A 21,298-nucleotide genomic window follows, 5' to 3' on the forward strand; every position below is an offset into this window, starting at 1 on the left:
ATCACTGTTGGCTTTCTCTTGAATTAGAGAGCTGTGTTGAGCATGCCCAGCGCTAAATTAGAAGAGAGTGCCTTTTTCAGGCTTCAGGTAGTGGAACTTAAAATGTTTCACAGACTTTTTTGTCCATTGACCAGTTCTGGTGGAAAGGATGCTTTTCAGAACAGGTTGGTAAGGATGCAAAATGAAATTTTTATAAATGTACAACAAATCTGGTGCTTTTGTGGGGAAAAAAAATATATATACATAAAGTAAAAGAGAAGTGTTAATAGAAAGTTAACATCCTTGAAGTGTTTGACTTTTTGCTAAAATTTTTAATTTTTCCAGTCTTCTCCTGCTGAGCACTTCCAAATAAAAGTATCTTGGGTACAGTTCCAGACAGGTTACACTGTTCTCAGTTTGCACTGCTGTGCTCTGCCCTCCCTAGTGTGATCCTGACCCCTCAGTAGGCTGACTGAGAGCACAATGCTGCTAGGAAATATTTTGTTTCTTTCAATCACCTTGAGCCAATTTGTTGAGGGCTCAGCTAAGCACCAGTACAGGGGCACAGAGGAGAGGGGCAGGACCGTGGCAGGACTGGTTCAGATCAGCATAGTGTCTTGGAACTGTACTGTGACATCTGTAGTGTTCATAGCTGCTTTACTCAGAGCTTATTTTTTGCTGAAACATTACCAGTGCGATAGACCTCTTCCTTTATCTTACAGTGTGCCAAGTAATTGGCATGTATGACTACACTGCACAGAATGACGATGAGCTAGCGTTCAATAAAGGCCAGATTATAAACGTCCTTAACAAGGAAGACCCAGACTGGTGGAAAGGGGAGGTGAATGGACAAGTGGGTCTCTTTCCATCCAACTATGTGAAGCTGACAACAGACATGGACCCAAGCCAGCAATGTAAGTGACCCTCTCTGCTGCCGTGCTGTGATTATTTGTGTAGTACTTTAAGATGAAACATGCAGCATTGCTGTGATTCTGCTGTAGTTTGCAGAACTCAAAGCTTCACCACTGCTGCACTTGCCAGAGTCTCTTTGAAGACCTTCTGTAATGCAAACCTTATTTTATGTTTGTTTTATTTTTAGTTCCCATCCCCTTTGTAGCATGTTACCCTTTATCATTTTTGCACCATGCTGTTTACATGCCTGACTCATTTTCCTAGCTTGAATTTGCTCATTGTTTTGTTTTGCTTATGTGTTGTTTTCCTCCTTTTTCTAGGAATCATATGTTGTCCATCCCCCACTCAGGCTTGAAAGTCCTCAAAGAGACCCACTATCCCATATCACTGCCCAGAGGGATGATGGGAGATGCAGCCTTGATCATGTGGCTTCCAGCATGATCATCTACTGCCTTCTGAGTAGAAGAACACACTGCAGAGCAGTTTACCTCATTTTACATTAGTTGCATGTAATCGCAATGTTTGAGTTAATTACCTATAGATATAGACGCAAAATTAAAATGAAACAAACAAACAAAAAAAAAAACCACAAAAAAATCAGAGGATAGTGGGTCCTTTTGTGGCTTTCAGAGTTACCAAACTAATTTTTCCACCTTTGCACAGGTGCTTTCAGTAGTTTTAAAATTATTTTTAAATATATATTGTAGCCTTTTAAAGGAAAAGTATAAATTAAATTTCTTCATTGCAATTTTGTTTGTACAAAAAGACCCACTATCAAGGAATGCTGCATGTGCTATTAAAATTGTTCCAAATGTCCATAAATTTGAGACTTTATGTATCTTTCTTTTTTATTGTTCACTTGTCCAGTGTTGTCAATATGTCTTCTTTTTTTTCTTTTTTTTTTAATTACAAAAGAACAGAAGGAGTTAAATCAGTTTAAGGAACTTTAAATGTGCCCAGTTACAGATAAGGTATTTTGTTGTAGTTTTTGTATTGTATGTATCAGCTGTTCCTTGTTGAGTGTGTAATACATTGTGGAGAGAAGAAATTAACTTCCTTCCAATGCAAGAGATAGTAACCTTGCATAATGTTGTTATCGCAGTTATGTTAATTTTATTTTGCACATTATTTGCAGCTGCATACAGTTAGAAAACACCCTGGTTTGTGTTTGTCTCAGATGTTTCATTTTTTGCATTTTCATATCAGAAATCAGTAGAATGCTACATTCATGTGGGATTTGAGAATTAACTTCTTTATTTTCATCTTGGTTACATGAAGTTTGATTTCTCATTTTTACTTTCTTATGACTATGGAACAACACATTTTGAACAAGTAATTTTCCTGACAAGAAAGAATGTATAGAAATATCTCCCTGCAATTAATTTCCAATGTTTACATTTTTTAAACTAGACTGTGGAATTTATACAAATTAATATTAAATGGAGCTTACAGTCAAGTTTATGTAGTAGATGTGCTGTAGCTAAGCCATGTTTGTCTTTCCAGCATTAGTTACAAGCTCTTGATGAAATGCCTGGTGCTGTCAGTGCAGAAACCCTCTCTTCCCAATGCCTCAAGCACAATATAGCTTTCTACTAATTACTTTACCATTTAGTTATGTTCTGGTTTATGTATTTCATTTATTTCTAAATTTCATGCTGGCAGTGTTGTAGCGTTTCTAATCCTACCCCATCTCCCTCCTTCTGACCCGTCATGTGGTGCAAAGAACAAGTGAAGCTCCTTATTCAATTGCACTTCAGTATTTCATCAATATGAATGTAAATTATATAAATATATAAAAACCTGCAGCTTTAACAACTGTAATACAGCCTTTAAAATCAGTTACATGTATAGATAATTAAATTCTTCATATAAAAGATAGACTAAAATGTGTTTGTTGTCTTGTTGCTGTGTACACACAGAATTCACGAAGTGGCATTAGTGCATGTAATGAATTTGCCACCAGAATAGCCTGAAGCCCACCTGTTTAATTTCAGAATGACACTTGTCTTGTTTCTTTGAATATTATTTCAATATAATTACTCAGATTGATCATGATTATCTGCAACCTTTTGCACCTTTCTTTCTCTATGCAGTGGTTTCTACATGATACAAATCAGTTGACATTTTTTGACACTATACTGGTAGATGAATTAAGTATTCTTTGTTGTTTTACCATGGGTTTACATCGACTTAGGCTCTGTGTTTTATGCCAGAAGCGCTATTCTTAAAACATGCACAATTGCACAGATTTTCTTTCTTTTTAGGATAGTATTTAACACGCACAAATTTTTCCTTTACCGCTCTACCATAAAAAAAATAATTTTCTTCATCATAGCCACTTGCTGAAAATTATGCTGCCTGGTATGACAGAAATTGAACAGAACATAATACTTGTCATTTTCAGTGCCCAATGTTTTGCTTACTGAGGATGATGTAGCCAGATTTTACTCCACTATTTCAATATTTTGTGCATTAAAATGTTATTTTAATGAAAGGATATCTCTTATTTTCCCACAATGAGCTGTTCTCTTGGAAGATTTATAACTTTACTAAAAGTGTTTGTCCTAAGGGACATTTTGTTTTTATGACTTCAGGCCAGAAACATACTTTCTCTATATATTGAAATACTGGCAATATTTGGATATAGGAGATTCAGATGCTGGGTTTTTTTTTTCTCCTCAAGTGAAAAGAAAAATAAAGCTATTATGATAATCTGCAGGCTACATGTTTTCTAACATGCTGCTTAAAAATGCTGAGAGTGATGTCTCATGAAAAATTTTCAAAATCACTGTGCCCTAAAAGTTGCTGGGGTCAGTTTTCCACTGAAGTGAAAAGAAGAGCCTGAAGGTGTCCCTCTGTAGACACACACACACGTGTATGTTGTGCCAGGGCTCCTCAGACAGAAGTGCTGTGTACTACTCAGCAGAACAACAGCTTTATCAATCAGTCTATTGTTGAGAAAAGTTAACTCACAAAAACTTCAAACCACATTTAAAATGTCCTAGGCAAAGATATTCAAACCATTGTGGCTGATGTCGACATACATTGTTGAAATACCTATAATGTTTATTTACTCAGTTATTAAAGTTCTTAAGTGTACTACTATAGTTTGGCATGGTAGTGTTTGATCTTCCTCATAATCAGTGATTTCCCTCAAGTAGCAGAGAACACAATACTGCACTTACTCTTTCTTACCTGTCTGGATTTTTGTTTATATTTTTATGAGAAAGGGAATATGAAAGCAATTCTGTAATAAAGAAAATGGATTATTTCCATGAAAAAGAGTAGTTTTTCAGGGTTATGTCTCAGTCCAGTTTTGACCCTCTGTCCTCCTTCCTCGTTCATCTGAAAAGACCTTTAACCTCCTAAGGCATATGGTGACCTCCCAAAGCTGCAGATCCGGACTGCAGCAAGCAAACCAATTTCCAAAAGAACAGTTGCCTCCTGTGATGGAAACGTGGCCACGCTCTTGTTTCTTTGGTCCTTGAATTTGTAGCTGCAAAGCCAATGCTAATCCCAGTCAAGGCTGAAACAGGACTTACATAGACAAAAATAAGAAACCATTCAAATGATTTTCAATTTTATTTGTATTTTAAGTTAAGATTAAGGAAAAGATCAGTCTTACTGCTCCCTGGTTAATTGAATGCATTCTTTATATTAACTTTCATGTGCCGAATACCTTTTTCCTTTGCACAGGAGCTGTCACTTGAGGGATGTAGAGGAGGCTGGATTTAGAGACCACTCCAAGTGGCAGTGGGGTTTTTTGTTCGCAGTTTTTCTGTTTACCTTGAGAAGAACTTCCTCTATTCACCTGCCGAGGAAGAATTCCCATAAATGTTCTTTCAGGGATTTTGTTAATATCCATTCCAATACTTTAAATCTGTCCAAGGCAACTCAAGACTCTGAAATGTGGGTTTATCAAGAACACTTTGCTTTATATTCAGAATCAGTTTTATTTAAATCTCAATTCTTTTGGAGCTTCAGTGGCATCTCTTTTGATCCCTGTGAGCTCACTGAACACATTTTAAAATGGCCTGTTACCATAGTCTTCCTGCAAGGCAGCAAAAGAACTGCTTGTTTTGGTTGTGTTCCCTGGTTTTAAAGCAGTTCTTCTTAGTTCTTTGTGATTATTGACTCCAGCTGTTTAACTTCTTGTTAAATAGCTCCTTGTATGCAGTCCTCTTCTAATTGCAGTAAGTGGCTTATTATTTTTAACTTTTTTTTAGACAACTTCAGTAAATCCAGGAACAACATAATCTCAAATATTATTTAATCAGTTGAATTGCAAGCTAAGGGCATGTACACAGACAACTGGATAACAAGGTGCTACTTAGCTAAATAGGGAGCTCTAAGGTGACCTTTTGATTCCAAACCCTGAAAAGAATGTTTTCAGAAGGTTGTCCTGGATGCAGTTAAAAACATAAATTATTTTCACAAAGACTTCATTCCCACATATAGACTTTATGGGCTTTGGTACTTGGTGTTTGATAGCTTGCAAAGGAGTACTTTACCATCGATATGGATTCATTTTGAGTTATTGTCCATGTGAGGAGAAATCGTGAGAGTTAACTATCTGGTGTTAATAGTATGTGTAAACATAATTCTGATATATGCAACAAATTTCTATAGCTTCTTACAGCAAGTTTCATAGCTGTTTCATTCCCCTCCCCTTTCCATACATCTTAATTTGGAAACAAAAACCCAAAACCGAAGAAGTACCCCTGTAGCCCTGCAGTGCTCCTCCTCAGCACAAAAATTTAGATTGCAATGTCTGCCTAGAGCTGGAAACTAATTTGAATCAAACCTGTAACTCTTCTTCTGTAACTTTTATTAATCCTGTGGAGCAACACAAAATAAGAAGTCAGATTTTAGAAGAAGTTTAATCTTGTGGAATGGTTTTAATTAAGCATTTCTTGGAAAAAGTAGCTGTTAGTGTCTAAAGGTGGAAAGATGTTTATACCCAAGGTAGCTGTCCTACAGCAAGCAGGTGTAGAGCTTTTAGAAGGTGTTGGATTCCGTGTGGCCTTGTGGTGCTCCTTGATCACAGGACTTGGCTCCATTCTCTAGCACAAGTTTCTCATTTGTTTCTTCATGCCGTACCTACCTTTTTGAGTCTGACCCCTCAGCAGCAGCTGGCCCTAGCAGCAGGAAGGAAGCTCTGTGCCTATATGCTGTTCAGTTCCTGACGTCTGTGTTCTGTCTGGGTACCAGCTTTCACCCACGGAGTGCTGATGTGATGCTGCTGGCTCAGCTGATTACCCAGCGGTGGACAGCTGTGAATCGGTGCCAGTGCTAGCAGAGTGCTCCTCCGAGCTGGGCTCAAATCAGTGTCACAGATGAAGGTTTTCTGTGCCCTGGCCTAGATGGCTGAAACTGGATTCATGTTTTTTCCATCACGCTCATTTCTGCCAAGTGCAGTTTTCCCTGCTGAATTCTTTCATATGTTGGAGTAATTCTGGATCCAGATGAGTGTTACAATCAATCTGATTTGACTCCTTCACTTTATTTTTTTGGGGGGTGGGGAAAGACCTGAGGAAAGATGGCCAAGGAAAGATGATGGCTGAAAGTCTGCCCGAGAAAGTGAAAAAATAATAAAATGTTGTTTGTTAAAAGATATGAACTTTTAGAATACTACATTTAGTTGCCACATTTCTGATTACAAGTGAAGTACCTATACAGCATACATATTTTTGCAGAAGACAATGTAAAATTGGACTGTGCAGTTCCTTCTGTTTGGATCCATGGCTGATGCTCTTGACTGATTTGCTGTTATTGTACTGTAAGTGGTCAGGGGCTCAAGACAGGTGCTGGGTCATAATTCAGAGATGAGATTTAAAGTTACCTGTTGTGATATAAACCAGTCCAGGAATCGGTTATCTCTGCCAGTTTGTATTTTTAGATGCATCCATGCCCTCACACATAAGATTTTGTTCTCCCCAAGCAGATTGTGGAAAGGGAGTGGTAGACATGTTTGTTTTTTTCTGAAAGGATTTAGTAGGTTTCCTTCCCAACTGTCTCACCTGTTGTCTTCTTGTCCTTCCCTTGATTACTAAAACATTTCCTTTTCCATAGAAAATAGGTATTAACCCTAAAACACTGCAGAAAGATTTTGCTATTGTGAAGTGGAAATGGTGGTAGTGTATCACAAACATATGTTGTTGAGGACTACACTTGGCCACATTCTAGAATTTTTAAAAAAAGGAAAACTGAAATTGTTTTGAAAGATCCTTGAGTCTGTTGCTTGGCCTGTGTGGATTGGCAGTGTCAATACCTCCCCTGATAATCGCTGGCTGCTGCGAACAGGAGGAGGAGGCACATGTATTGGTGGTGACTGGTCCGGGCAAAAAAAAAAAAAGTAATGCTTAATATTTTGCAAGTGGGACTTTCCAGACTTGTTTCTAGATCCTACTTCCATCCTTCTCAGAGGGAAACGCTCTGCTCTAACAATAAACGGACATGCTAGTCCAGTTGAGAAATTCTAAACATGCTGAAATCGCTGAAAATAGCTGTGAAATGGGATTTTGCATCACAGAAGCTTGAGATGGAGAGATCTGTTTGTTCACCAGACTCTGAGCTGTCCTTAGCAAAAGCTTGAGGTAGTCTCTCAGTGGAGGGTCCATCCCACAAGATATTTATGGGAAATTGGTGGTTGCATCTGAAGCTAGTTGATAAGAAGACTGACTGGTGAAATTCTGTAATTTGTCTGAGTGAAGGAATGCTGTCATGATGTGCTATTCCCCCCTGCTTAAAGTTTTGGAGGAAAACTGTGACATAATTTTTTACGGCTTCTCATTCTCTATAATAGAACAGATTCCTGTCTACTGTGACCTTGTCATTAGGGACTGGTCCAGCATGGAGTGTACAGCGAAATCTGATAGTTACTTTTTTTAGAAAATCTCCCCAAATTAGAAGAAATCAGAAGTTGTGCCCATGCATGTAGATCAGCAAGTTCCACGACAGAAACTTCCTTCTGAAAAAGCAGAATCCCTTACTCATTGTTTTCAAGCTTAGTGATTAGCTTGTAAGACCCATATTTTCAGGGCTGACTTTATAAGGAAGAGGAACAACACACTTCTTAGAATGATATTTGAAATTATTTTTTACATTTCTAAAATCCCTTAATCCTACAAGTTCATGTGGTGGTAGGAGGTCAAAGCACGGATTTCTAGTTAAGACATTTGCATGTTGGCTCTGTAAGTCCAGACAGAGTAACGAGTCTGGTGAGTGTGTGCAAATGCCTCTGCATGGAGTCGTACTGGTTATTCAATTAAAGGGCAGAAATCTGCTTATTCACAGTACTATGAGCATACCAAGTTAGCCATTGTAATTTCTCCATTCTTTTCTGAGTTTACTAGTGTAGCTAAGAATTCAAATTTGGCACCTTCTAGATGGGATCCAGCACTCTACTTTCTCAGATCAGGAGAGAAAATACAAAAGAATGGAGCACTCAGTAACTGAAAAGACAAATGCCAGTGCCTGATTTTAAGTACCTGAATGACTGTATGCATGAGGGACTATCTGTGTGCTTTAAGTTAGAAACATTAACCAACTCTACACTGAGGTAATGTCCTGTACTTTACCCGCAGCAGAGCCTTCCCATCTGTCGGTGGAAATGTCTGATATCAAGGGTGCTTTCTAGCCCCTAGCAGGAGTCTCTTTTAGTGAATTGAATTCTAGAATGTTATTATTACAGCTGCAAGTGGAATTTAGGTGTTTGTAAAAGTACTTTGCACAGTACTTTGGCATCCATGAAAAACTAGCTAGAGCCCTATGGCCTGACATTTCCACTTGGAAAGAAAGCCAGTTCTTCTTTGGTGTTTTTAATACAAAGACAAGAAGAATCTTTGTACTTGTGCACCTCATGAAGAAAATACTTTATGAGAAAAGTGTCTCCTGCATGTTCTGCTCAGATTGAAGCAAGGTATTTTCCCAAATATTTAGTAGACCAAAAGTAGACCATTTGTTCAAGGTCAGAGTAGCCCACTTACATCCCAGTTGGCTGGCTGTCAAGCTAGCTGCTAAAATATATTATGATTCAAAACGTTAAATGCTTCCTCTAAAAGGTTGGTGGTTGGAAACCACGCTTCAAACCAAGGTCATCAGCATCTTTGAAGTAAACTTCCCCAGTCTCTAGAGAAAAATAATTAAACACTTTGTTCACTTTTAATGAAGCTGACAGTGCATGGGGAGAACTAGTTCTGTTTATTAGACCTCTGATTTACATGATGACTAAAAAAATGCTCTGAAAGCAGCCATTTATTAAACAGAAACGAAACTTTTGGCTTTTGAAATGTGCCTAGTGCTGTCATTTTTTTGGCATAAGATTGATAATTCTCAAAACCTACTTTTTATTTCAAGCAAAGTTTCAATTGCATCTTCTAAAGGACTGCAATGTACTGTATCTCAGAGGAGCATTATCAATATGCTTATGCTTCCAGTCTGATCTGTTCTCAGCTTCTTAATCAGAGAAACTATCTTGACTGTCTGTATCTACTCTTCTTTTTTTTAAAAAAAAAAAGAACATAAAAATCTTTAAGTCAAATCTATTCTTACCTTTTCAGTTGAAGCAGCAGTTGACGGTAGTCCATGAAAAACTTAATGGTGATACGTGTGGACCTTGACAGTGGCATAGTGCAGAATCAGCTCCTGAGTTACATTCAGGAAGCTAAAAATGCAGTAAATACTATAACAAAGAACTGAAGGAGTTTCCGGGGTGTGATGTGATGTGATTAGGAGCAGTAGTGGTTCACTTTGTGAAAGCATATGTAAACACCTGATCTAAAAACATCCCTGCCAGATCTCAGTAGGTTGGTGTCATTGTTGATGCTGGTGAACAGTGTAAAAAAAAAGCCTTGACCATTTTAAACCCCATGAAGTGAAGGTCTCCTTGAATATTTTTCAGTCAGAACTTTTTCCATAAGGAGAATTTGTTTCAGTGGGGACTATACTGAATATGCCCATACTTCACTGAGGGGTGGGGGAAAGAATTAAACTGAAGAATTTTGATTGTGTAGAAGTAGTTGTAAATAGTGCATTTTTAAAGCAAAATGTTTTCAACCTGTTTGAAATCACCATTGCTTTTTGAAATGCATTTTATTTTATGCAGAAAAGTAATAAAAATAGTTTTAACAGTGAAACTGGAACAAAACATTCTGCTTGCAAGTCTCAGAAGAATTTAATTAAGCTCAGCTGAAAAATACTGGCTTACAGAAAAAAATATAATTAAATGTTCTGGTCTGATTCAGAATAGAAAATAAAATTTGAGATTCTAGAATTTATACAAAAATTCTAACATCTACACAGGATAAACTCAAGGGAGGTTTTCTGCAAAAATTAAAGAACAAAACTGATGGAAGATGAGTTCTTAGTTACAAACTTTTCCCATGCTTTTAAAGATAAACGAGAAAAATAATCAACCCCTTTGGCTTGACCTATAAATTAGTGAAATCCATGTAGCAATCTCCACTGACCTTCGTGTGTTCTGGCTCAAGTCCTTCAAATATTTAGAAGCAATTTTTAATTGAAGTGTGGAGAAGTAAATAAGCTCTGCAGTACCTTCTTGATTAGGATGCCTACTTTGACTAAATGGATAAAGGTGAAACTTGAATTTAAAGTATCGATAAACTGAGGGCTTATATATATTTCTAAAGTGACCATCAGAGCATTAAGGTCACTATAGCACTCTTTCCAAATTCTGTTCCCTTTTAGGATATCTCTCCATTTTCTTTGGCAGTAATACCAAATGAAGTCTTTGCCCCCTTTTTTATTAACAGCCATCCATTTGGGGATTTGTTTTACAGGGTGGTTCCAGTTGAATGACACAACTAAAGGGGACAGTGAACTTCAGAGTGAGGTCGGAAAGAAATGGGAAGGTAGCTGTGGGGGGGGACGTTTAATCTTTGCCACCAGAGAAGTTAACACTTAGAAATGTCCTTGATTTTTTTTTTTTTTAAAAAGTTGTTAAATACAATGTTTTGAGTCACTAAGAGATGAAGCGTTGTTAGCGTTGTGCCATTACATGTGAATAATAACTGAACTGCACAGACCGTAGTTACTGTTCGTTAAGCATTACTTGAACTGCTATGGATCTGAATTAATTTGCAAATGACCATAAGTAAAATCTAGGATCCTTTTGTGTTTTCCAGGGTGTGCAGACTTGCATCTTCTGGATATGTTGACGCCTACCGAAAGAAAAAGGCAGGGGTACATCCATGAGCTCATTGTCACGGAAGAGAACTATGTAAATGATCTACAGTTGGTCACAGAGGTAAGATGGCACAGCAGCTTTAGGAGCAGGTTTTAATCATCCATCTTTTTAAAGTAAATCAGTAATTTAACTATGCAAACTCACTTTATATCACTGCCATGTTTGACTTCCTAGGGATGATCTGTATTAAGTTTTCATATCTATATATATCTCTCTATATAGATACATATGCATGTCTGTATGGGTGTGGGTGCAACTAATGTTAAGCCCTTGTGTTACCATCAGCAAAACACTGATATTTAAAGTATCATTCTAGTAAACTCTTTTGCTCCTGATTTTGAATGTTTATTTCTCATGTATAAGTTCTTAAAGCTTGAAGCACATTTTCCACATTCACAGTGTCACTCAGTTTTAACTTACTGTGTTTTTCTTTAAATGTTTACAAGGTGCGTTTCTTATGTGGAAAAAGGAATTAGTACAGGCAACTGACTTAGACAACTCTTTGGACAGAGAAGGAAAGCCCCTTTTTGAAAAAGATGTCATGATATGCAAACCTGAAACACTGTGACATAAATCAGAACTTCCATAAAAGAGTCCAAAGTAAAATGTATTTTCAGTTGTATTATCAAAGTATTCCTGTGATATTTTGCAGGAGACCTTTGACTAAAATTTCCAAGTTTTGAACAGATTATCCAGGTCATAATTGCACCACCAACACAAATTTGGAGTATTCTCTTTTAAAGCTACACGCCACTCACGAACATGTTATCAGGGAACACTATGGATCTCTAGGGCACGGCGCATGTTTGAAGTCTGTTCCACTGAGTGTCAAGTGCTACTCTGATGTAAAGATTTTCACTTCCAGGCTAAGGGAATGAGCATCATCAGTCTTACTCACTTTGATTATGCTTACCATATACTTTCTAAATTGCTTAATTTTCTGAATCTATAGATCTTCCAGAAACCACTAATGGAATCTGAGCTGCTAACAGAAAAAGAAGTTGCTATGATTTTTGTTAATTGGAAGGAGCTGATTATGTGCAATATAAAACTACTGAAGTAAGTTTTTTTCCCCCCATATTTAGCAATAACAAATCATGGGCCTCTCCCTCTGCTTCTCCTTTTAGCTGCACAAAAATATCTGCCAGTTATGCAATATCTGCCAGTAAGCAAAAGGGCCATGCATTTTTCCTTGATGGAAAAAGCAAAATATTAACAATGTTTGCTATGACTTGAGAAAAAAACTTGAGAAAAATGACTTGAGAAAAATCCAGCAGTTCTTTGCTGACTAAGTATTTGCACTTACTTTGTTCGTGGTGTACGTGTGCTCCAGAAGGCAAGATCAACCTCTTCTCAAGAGTAGTGCCTGCCAAGGCTCCCCACAGTCCTGTCATAGAATTTTACTTCCTCTGTCACAGCCCATACCCAGTTCCAGTCCTATTATTTGTGAACACAAAACAAGTCCTAACAACCTCTGCCTCCCTTATTCTGGGTTAGCTGCTGCATTTCTTTAGTTATTGTAGCTTTAGAGCACCTGAACGAGCTGGTTTATGAGAAGTGGCACCAGCAAAGCCTGGTTTCCTATGGATTTGTGTCCAGTGTACCCTGAACCTTTCCTTCCAAAGTCCCCAACTACTGCAACCCCAACTCTCTACCATGAAACTCCACAAAGTGCAAGTATCCTTATTTCTCCCTTCATTCTCTGTGGCCTCTGATGGATCCAATTCCTTCCTACTTGCATCCTTCTCACCCATCCCTACTGCTTCAGCAAGACGCAGTAAATGCTGTAGCTGGTTTGGAGGAACATGCGTGCAGGTTGCTCATCTGGTCATTGCTGGAGAAACTGAGTGAGGATTGAGTTAAACCTGCGTCTTCCTGAGTGAGAGAATAATAAAGTTCCTTTTTTCTCTAATGAGCTGCTAATTTTCACTGAATTTACAGGGATTTTATACCTTTGAGATACCTACTTTTTTGTAAAATGTATTCGAAAATGGCCCACAAGTTGAAAAGTTATGGCAGTGATAAGACAAATGCAAGCAACTCAATGACAATAAACCTCCTTTCCTTAGGAAACCAGGCTAAAAACTAGAAGTAGCTTTGATCTTAAAGTAGTGGTAAGGTTTTTATTCCTCATTCATGAGCACATCTGTTACTCTCCTTCTAAACTAATAGAAAAAGAAATTACACTCCTTTTTGTATTGTATCTGATCTGGCATTGCATTAAATTAATGTCAAATAACAGTTTGGTTACCACAAGAGGGAAAAATGTTGGCTGAGGGTGCAATCTTGATTATTTTATTCTTACCATATGCAATAAATCTTGTAGCTGATCTGTTTATGAATCTCTTTGTTTCAATAATGAATAAGAAACCATATGTTCCATAAGAGGAATCATTCTTTAGTGGTCTCCTTATAAAACACACATGACCTTCTCATGTTTAGGGCTTTGCGTGTGCGTAAGAAGATGTCTGGAGAGAAGATGCCAGTGAAGATGATTGGTGACATACTGACAGCTCAGCTGCCACACATGCAGCCTTACATTCGGTTCTGTAGCTGCCAGCTCAATGGGGCAGCGCTCATCCAGCAGAAGACAGATGAAGTCCCTGAGTTCAAGGAGTTTGTTAAAGTAAGAGAAGAAGCAATCGCCATGAATTTTGTACCCTGTAGATTTAGCTCATCATTTTGCTAATTTGCAAAATGTAGTCTCAAACAGTGTTTGGCTCTGTGTTCAGCTAGAATGAAGTCTTCAGACTTAAGCACTCATTGAAAGAATACATTTTTTCATTGAAGGAATACATTTTTTCAAACAACTGTAGAGCCATAAAATACTTTGTTTAATAATGGTTTTGCTGTAAAATGCTGGGACAGTAAAAAGAGGCCCATCTCTTGTACAGGCAAGGCAGGTGAAGAATATGTTGTAAAAAATACAAGAAATTCTGCTGCACTGACATTGTGATCTAAGAACAGATTTAGCTGAGGCATGGTGTTCATTTGTTACCTTACCTTTTCCTTTCTTGGAGGAGCTCATTTTGCAGGGTTTTAAACGAACTGACTAACACCATTTTACCTCTCTAATGTTTCAGAGGTTAGCAATGGATCCTCGCTGTAAAGGAATGCCACTATCAAGTTTTCTACTAAAGCCTATGCAACGGGTAACAAGATACCCACTAATAATTAAAAATGTACGTTCTTTTGCAAAGATTATATTTTTGATGCTGCTTTGCTTATAGCTTAATTACAGGGTAGTTTCCCTATTTGTGTCAAGAGTTGTCACTGTTAGATATCTGATGTGCTAGGGAACACATCCTTCTGTATTTGATCACGCTAGAGAAAATGCAGTAACTCATTTGGCTTCGGCAAAATGACTGGGTATTTCCATTAAAAACAGAGGTGAAACTTGCACACAAAGAACCAGAAGCCAGTGAATGCTGAATGAAAACTTTAAAATTCGGACAATAGTAGTAACGGATCAATCTTATGCTCACCTTTGCCTTTTCCCACAGTGTCATTCCCTTCCCATAGGCTGGTAAATGACATTCAGTGTGCAAGCCTGAATGTCAAATTGTTGCAAGTTACCTTACTGCACAGCTTATGTTGCTGGATAACTTACAACCCTTTCCTAACTTTCATTTGTTGCCTAACGCTTACCATCCTGAATAATGCTATTGAACTTGGCCCAAGACTTTCTCAGGAAAGAATTATAAATTGGATGTTGGCATTTAAAAGATTCCTTAAACAGTCATGGATATATTTCTGTATATAGCTGAAATTTGCATACTTACATCAGAAGAGTGAGCGGTGTTCTGATGCAAAGGCTCTGCAGGCAGGCATTCAGTTCAGCTGTTCACAAAGAGACTGAATTTGTCTCCTATTTTTCATGTTTGTCAAGGAGGAAAAGAAATTTTGGAACATACTGGCTGGTTCTGATGAAATGAAGAAATAAAACAGAAGTATAGGGCTGACTATGAGTACATTTTAAACTGCAGGTAACGGAAAAGGCTAATGCATCTTATTTATCTGTAGATAATAGAAAACACTCCTGAAAACCACCCTGACCACAGCCACTTGAAGCATGCTCTTGAGAAAGCAGAAGAATTATGTTCTCAAGTAAATGAAGGCGTGCGGGAGAAGGAAAATTCAGATAGGCTGGAGTGGATCCAGGCTCACGTTCAGTGTGAAGGCCTGTCGGAGGTAAACAAAGTGCTATCTAGAGTAACGCAAATGTGGGCGCACTTCTCCACCGGTTGGGAAGAAACCATGGCTCACTTATGGCACTGCATCAGGGGACAAACAGTGTAATTAATCAAGTCATATAATCTTCAATCCTTTGTCTTCATCTTTCTTTGGCTCTCTTTCACTCCTGCATGTGATTCTTTTTGCTGCTCGTGTTATTGCCTTCTGTATGATAAATGCTGCTTTTGTTGCCTGGCTCTGGACTCGTACCAGGTTCAGTGCTGCAATTTTCAGCCACAACCTTCTGGTTTCATAGCTCTTTAGAATACAGTGGTTATTGTACTGCTGTATCTCATCTTGAAGTTATACCTGACCATCCTGGAGTGCTGTAAAACTCATCGCAGAAAATATTTTTTGTGATAAAACTTTGTATACATTTTGAAAACTCAAGAATACTGACCAAGTCTGTCTCAAGACTTTACAGAGGGAATCACTGCCCCCCCATTACATGTTATTTTTTAAGGTAATATGCTAAGTTTCTCTACTGAAACTATAATGAAAATATTGTGTCGGTATGTCCTGCAAAAGGATGGAGGATATTTTGATGGCCTCCCTATTATTGATGAAGGTAATAGAGGAAGACAGATCATAACTTGATTTTCAAAGTATCTATTGAGTTTTCAGCTCTAGAAGATAAAAAAATAAGCACTGGTTGGTTTATAAACTGAAAAAAATTGCATTTCATCTTATGAAATTTAACTGTTTCAGGGAAAAGACATGTATGACAATGTCAGAAGGATCAAAGACACATTCAGCTGTCTTAGAACTACTGCCTGAAGGAAGATGGCTGCTTTTATTTTTTGTAGATGATGTCTGGCCCTAGAACACCAAAAATACCTGAAACACCAAATGGCTGCTTGCTGACACAGTAATGCCAATAGCAGCAGCCTTGAATCTGTGTCAAGGAACAATCGAGGCTTCCCCCGGCTTTTTGTCTGAGGTGTTTCTAATCTGTAAAAGGAGCCACTCCAGGTCTACCTGCCCAGCCAACTAGGATGGCAGGAAACATACCATCACCTAGTGAAAATAAACCTGAAAATGATACTTTAGGAAAGGGCAAGCCTTTACTCATCTGGTAACAACCTTCAGATGAGTCTTAAATTCTGCCAGTTCCAGCCAGTGGTCAACAGCTGTCCTCTAACTCCAGGTCTAGTGGGTACACAAAGACAGGCTATCTGGAATTCCTTTGGTATGTTTTAATGCAAGAAATTCAAACACAGTTCAGAAATCCAGGCATTGTTAAGAAAGCTCAGCGTCTGGAGAGGCCATTTGCATAGCTACTGCTAATCCAGGACAAGTCATTGTCAGCTCAGTTCCACTCACAGAGATGCATGCGCATGGCAGAGAGACTGGAAAGGAGGCACAAATGCTTTTGGCTTCTCTCTGACTGTCGAGGTCGTGCCCTGTGCAACTGATGGGCTGCCTTAAAGTTAATTTTCATGTAGCCTTTCTATGACTTGCACTGCTTATCATGCGCAAGACAGAGACATTGCTCATCATCCCTGTGACACAAATTGAAACCAATGTCAGGACTCAAAACTGTATTTGATCTCTTTCAGGGGAACCTCGATTGTTTTACTTTATACAGTGCGTTGTTGTTCTTCTTCTACTTTTCGCAGCAACTCGTATTTAATTCTGTTACAAACTGCTTGGGACCACGCAAGTTTCTGCACAGTGGGAAACTCTATAAAGCCAAGAGTAACAAGGAACTGTACGGCTTTCTGTTCAACGATTTCCTCCTCCTCACTCAGATCATAAAACCTCTTGGCTCTTCTGGCACAGACAAGGTCTTCAGCCCCAAGTCTAATCTGCAATACAAAATGTACAAAACTGTAAGTACTGCTCTTAAATGGCGACTAAGATGGTTATAGGCTAAAAGTGCGTATAGCAGGCAGCAGCTCCCATACTGGGTGTGTGGGCAATAGCCTTTTATAGAGAAGAGGCTTGAAAGCTTTGGCATACTGTGAAGAAAATTAACTCTATCCCAGCCAAAACCAGTACATGAGGATTTCAGGGACTGATGGTGAGAAAGCTGGTTGTTTGCTTTAGCAAGATAAGAGAAGATGCTTTTGAAATTTTGCTAAAATAACCTCTTCAACAAGAGGTCATGTGTATCAGGGAATGATGGGGACAGTAGTATTTGCTGCTCTTCGTAGGAAAGGAGAAATTGCTATGCTTCATGAGGCTGCTTGCTTACTTCAGGAGAAGTGTTCCCAGACTCTGGAGGCACCTATATCTTTGATAATAAGAAAATTTTTAAAAATTACATATCTGAAGAAAGATGGGAGGCAGGCAGAAGGGGAAAGATAATGCAGGCACAAGATAAATCTATTGTAAATTGCTCTGTGTTGAATGCATCTGTTCGGATATTGTGCGGTAGAACTCTAGCTTTGCCTAATGTTTTACAGCCCATTTTTCTAAATGAGGTACTAGTAAAATTACCCACAGACCCTTCTGGAGATGAGCCCATCTTCCATATCTCCCACATTGATAGAGTCTATACACTCCGGGCTGAAAGCATTAATGAAAGGTAAGTACCTGCATAGGCCATGTTAGTACTGAATTTGAAAAATGTGGTGGAAATGTATATGATGTGCACATGCATAGCAGTCTCCAAGTAGTTTATTTTACAAGACTGGAGAATTCCTTCTGCTTGAGAATATGGTGATACTCAGTATATGAAAAGGACGGAGAAATAATGATGTTTGCTGAATTCCAGTAAGACCAACAGTGAAATGGCTAGGAGGGCTGATATATAGGTCATATTTCACAATATTTTTATGTTAGCGTAAGGAAGCCAAAAGATGCAGTCCTATCTCCTTATGTTAGCATCTGTTTGTTTGTGCCAGTGCAAGCATTTGTATGGCTGTATGTCAAATGAGATTGAGGAACAGGTCAGAATTAGAACTTGAAGCAAAAACTTATCAAACTAAACCCAGTTAGTTTTGATCTGGTTCAATTTAGACTGAAACAGTCAAAGGAATGGCAACCTCAAAACCTCATCTGGTGACTTTTATCCATGGCAAGCTTATGGAGACAAGATTACACTGACTTATACTGAAAAGGTTTCTCTACACAAATGTAAGGTCTTGAAAGATAACTTTCATTAAAAAATGAAAGCTGAAAGTTCAGCAAACCTCTCCCCCCTAGTATAGACATTGTGTTATACCAGCTTGCAAATGTATGGCCCCTAAAAATTCTGATGCATGAAAACATATAAAACATCTTTGCTCCCTGCCTGCTTGACAGTGTTATTCATTATTATTCATACACATAGTTTTTCTTGCAAAAGACTGTACTTTTATGGATCCCATTTGTCCTTTGGGATGCTGTCCGTTCCTCTATGTTACAGAATGAACGAGCATCGTGGTTAGACCCTTGGTGATGAAAATTGACACAGCCTTTTCAACTTAGGATCTGTTGCACAACTCAGACTATAACAATAATGATCTGTTTTGCATCAGAGCACTCACAGTGGTAGTCAGAAACATCTAAACTCTGCACCGCATTCATCCTACCTAGCTCAAGGAACTTCAGCGAGGTGCTTAGGCACACTATGCTGAGCCATCAGTGGAAGGAGCCAGATCTTCACATGCTGAACGCCCTCTGGAGGTGCCTGCCTCTCTCCATTCACTATAGAGAGAACTCACTGGAACTGCTATCCGAATTGGGTCACTCTACTTTGCTTATACAGGATAAAGCCTTTGACTTTCTTTTATGCCAGAATTACTTACAAAATAAATGCAGCATTTTAGGTGAGATACCTCCAGGTTTTCATCATTCACTTGCTTTTAACAAAGAGCAACAGAAATAAAACATTAGCATCGATGAGTGATTAATTTGCCCATTTAATCTTAAAAGACCTTTATGATCAAAGGCCTGGTATGCTTCTGAAGCTGCCATTTACCAGTTAGGGCTGAGTTGGAACAGAATTGTCCTTAAGTGTTTTGTTTTCTTGAACGACTCCCTTACAGAATATAGGTGAGTGTTGAGACCCAAATCCAGGCTAGTCTAAGTAGCTGTAATGCTCTATAGAGCAGCAGCTCTTCATTTTGGAATCAGAAATGGATCCACAACTTCTAGATTCTCTCATTTTGCCTTGACTCAGGTCTCAGGTTCCCTTTCTTGTGTGTCACAGCAATTCTTCTAAACCCTTGAAGTCCCTTGGCACCCCTTCCACACGTTTTCTCTGTCAGTCTTTCCACTCAGTCTCTTAAGTATGAAATGATTTCCCAGAAGGGCCTGTAGGGAACCATGATCATTCATCATCTGTGTACTCCCTGAGTTATGCTTCATGTGTCCTGAGGCTCAGGAGAATTTTGGTGTGAAACCTCAGGGGTCAAGGAAAGTGGCCACCTCTGCAACATAGCTGTAAATGTGCTATGAATTCGAGTAAGATCTCCTCCAGGCAGAGAGCTTCAGTGTAGCAGAGCCTGTGATGGGGCCAGAGCCTTGCTTGGGAAGGAGGGACAGCTTTACTTTTGTCTGCTGTGCTCCAGGGATGAAAAATGAAAATGGTATTTTGCAACTTTTTTTTTCCTTTCCTTCTGAAGGACTGCCTGGGTTCAGAAGATCAAAGCTGCTTCAGAACTTTACATAGAGACTGAAAAGAAGAAGAGGGAAAAGGCCTACCTAGGTACAGCACGGGATGCAAGCATCTCATCTTTTGTGAAAAAGTCCATGGGCAGGGAAATATATTAATGACTTTTCTCTCTCCTCTTCTGTTTCACCACAGTTCGCTCACAAAGAGCAACAGGCATTGGGAGGTTGATGGTGAATATTGTTGAAGGCATTGAACTAAAACCTTGCAGGTCCCATGGTAAGTGCCTTGGGTTTTTCATAATATGCTCTGTGAAGAAGACATTCCTATTTGTCAGACTAACTTTGAAGGAGTACACAAAACATGGTTTTGTTTAATGAAGCAGTTTTAATACACTTAGAATATGTGGAAGTGATTTTGTGCAGTTCAGTAGTAGTTATGCAGTCATCCTGCATTAAGCATTTGTTTCAGACAAACTTAGTTTTCACCACATAAGGCATTTCATAAGAGATCATAAGCCACAAAGTTCTGAAACGAAGAGTGGAAGGTGCTCAATGCCTTGCAGAACTGTGTCCCTGTTCATTATAATGATGGTGAGGCCACAGTATTTCCCTTGTCCATTGGCTGTAGGAGGAGAAGGATATTTAGGAGGAAGATTACACATGTAAAACCATGATGACTCTTCTGTTTGTTTCCATCTTCCCAGGAAAGAGTAACCCATACTGTGAGGTGACGATGGGCTCTCAGTGCCACATTACCAAGACGATACAGGACACCCTCAACCCAAAGTGGAACTCCAACTGCCAGTTCTTTATCAAAGACCTCGAGCAGGACGTGCTCTGCATTACAGTGTTCGAGAGGGACCAGTTCTCCCCAGATGGTACGTAGGGGGCTGCCGCCCTTCCAAGGGTATTTTCAAATCTCCCATTTTGAAGAGGTGCATGCCTGCTGAGGTAAATCATAGGATCAGAGAATGGTTTGGGTTGGAAGGGACCTTTAAAGATCATCTAGTTCCAACCCTAATATTGAACCCGTTTGCATATTGGGAGCCTGCTCACCATTGCTCCCCAGTGAAGTTACGCTAGTATCAGCACAAAAAAATCAAGCTCTCTCTGTTTTTGTGGGGTTTCCTTTCTTGTGCAAGTTGACAACTGAAGTGTGGTTTGCAGTTCTGCTGTGTCTTTAAAAAACTCTGGATGCTGTTTGCAAATGGACACATTAATGCAGGAGGAAGAGAAGTATTTTCAAGTTCCTGTAAGTAACAGTGGCAGAAATAAACCCAGGTTTCCTAACCCATTCTTATTTCACTACCTGGGTTGAGCATATGGAGCATTGAAGAGTGTAGTTTGGAGTCACAATCTCTCAGGAAGTATTGGGATAGGACTGTCATTCATGTGGCCAGTACCGGTTGGCCCATTGACCTTGTC

The 21,298-nt window shown here is 38.8% G+C and overlaps 1 protein-coding gene across 6 annotated transcripts in view; it reads left to right on the forward strand.

The window, feature by feature from the left end:
- Positions 1 to 21,298, forward strand: part of ITSN1 (intersectin 1) — a 148,398-nt gene that overhangs the window by 118,300 nt on the left and 8,800 nt on the right. For all 6 annotated transcript variants that reach the window (XM_074858259.1, XM_074858260.1, XM_074858263.1 and 3 more), the window contains 11 exons: positions 702 to 893; positions 11,037 to 11,158; positions 12,051 to 12,157; positions 13,541 to 13,724; positions 14,182 to 14,280; positions 15,122 to 15,289; positions 16,951 to 17,163; positions 17,740 to 17,861; positions 19,885 to 19,967; positions 20,067 to 20,150; positions 20,578 to 20,751. In XM_074858259.1, coding sequence (XP_074714360.1) covers positions 702 to 893; positions 11,037 to 11,158; positions 12,051 to 12,157; positions 13,541 to 13,724; positions 14,182 to 14,280; positions 15,122 to 15,289; positions 16,951 to 17,163; positions 17,740 to 17,861; positions 19,885 to 19,967; positions 20,067 to 20,150; positions 20,578 to 20,751 — 1,548 coding nt within the window. The remainder of the gene's footprint in view (positions 1 to 701; positions 894 to 11,036; positions 11,159 to 12,050; positions 12,158 to 13,540; positions 13,725 to 14,181; positions 14,281 to 15,121; positions 15,290 to 16,950; positions 17,164 to 17,739; positions 17,862 to 19,884; positions 19,968 to 20,066; positions 20,151 to 20,577; positions 20,752 to 21,298) is intronic.

Source organism: Strix uralensis, chromosome 2 (genome assembly GCF_047716275.1).
Source record: "Strix uralensis isolate ZFMK-TIS-50842 chromosome 2, bStrUra1, whole genome shotgun sequence".
Taxonomy (NCBI): domain Eukaryota; kingdom Metazoa; phylum Chordata; class Aves; order Strigiformes; family Strigidae; genus Strix; species Strix uralensis.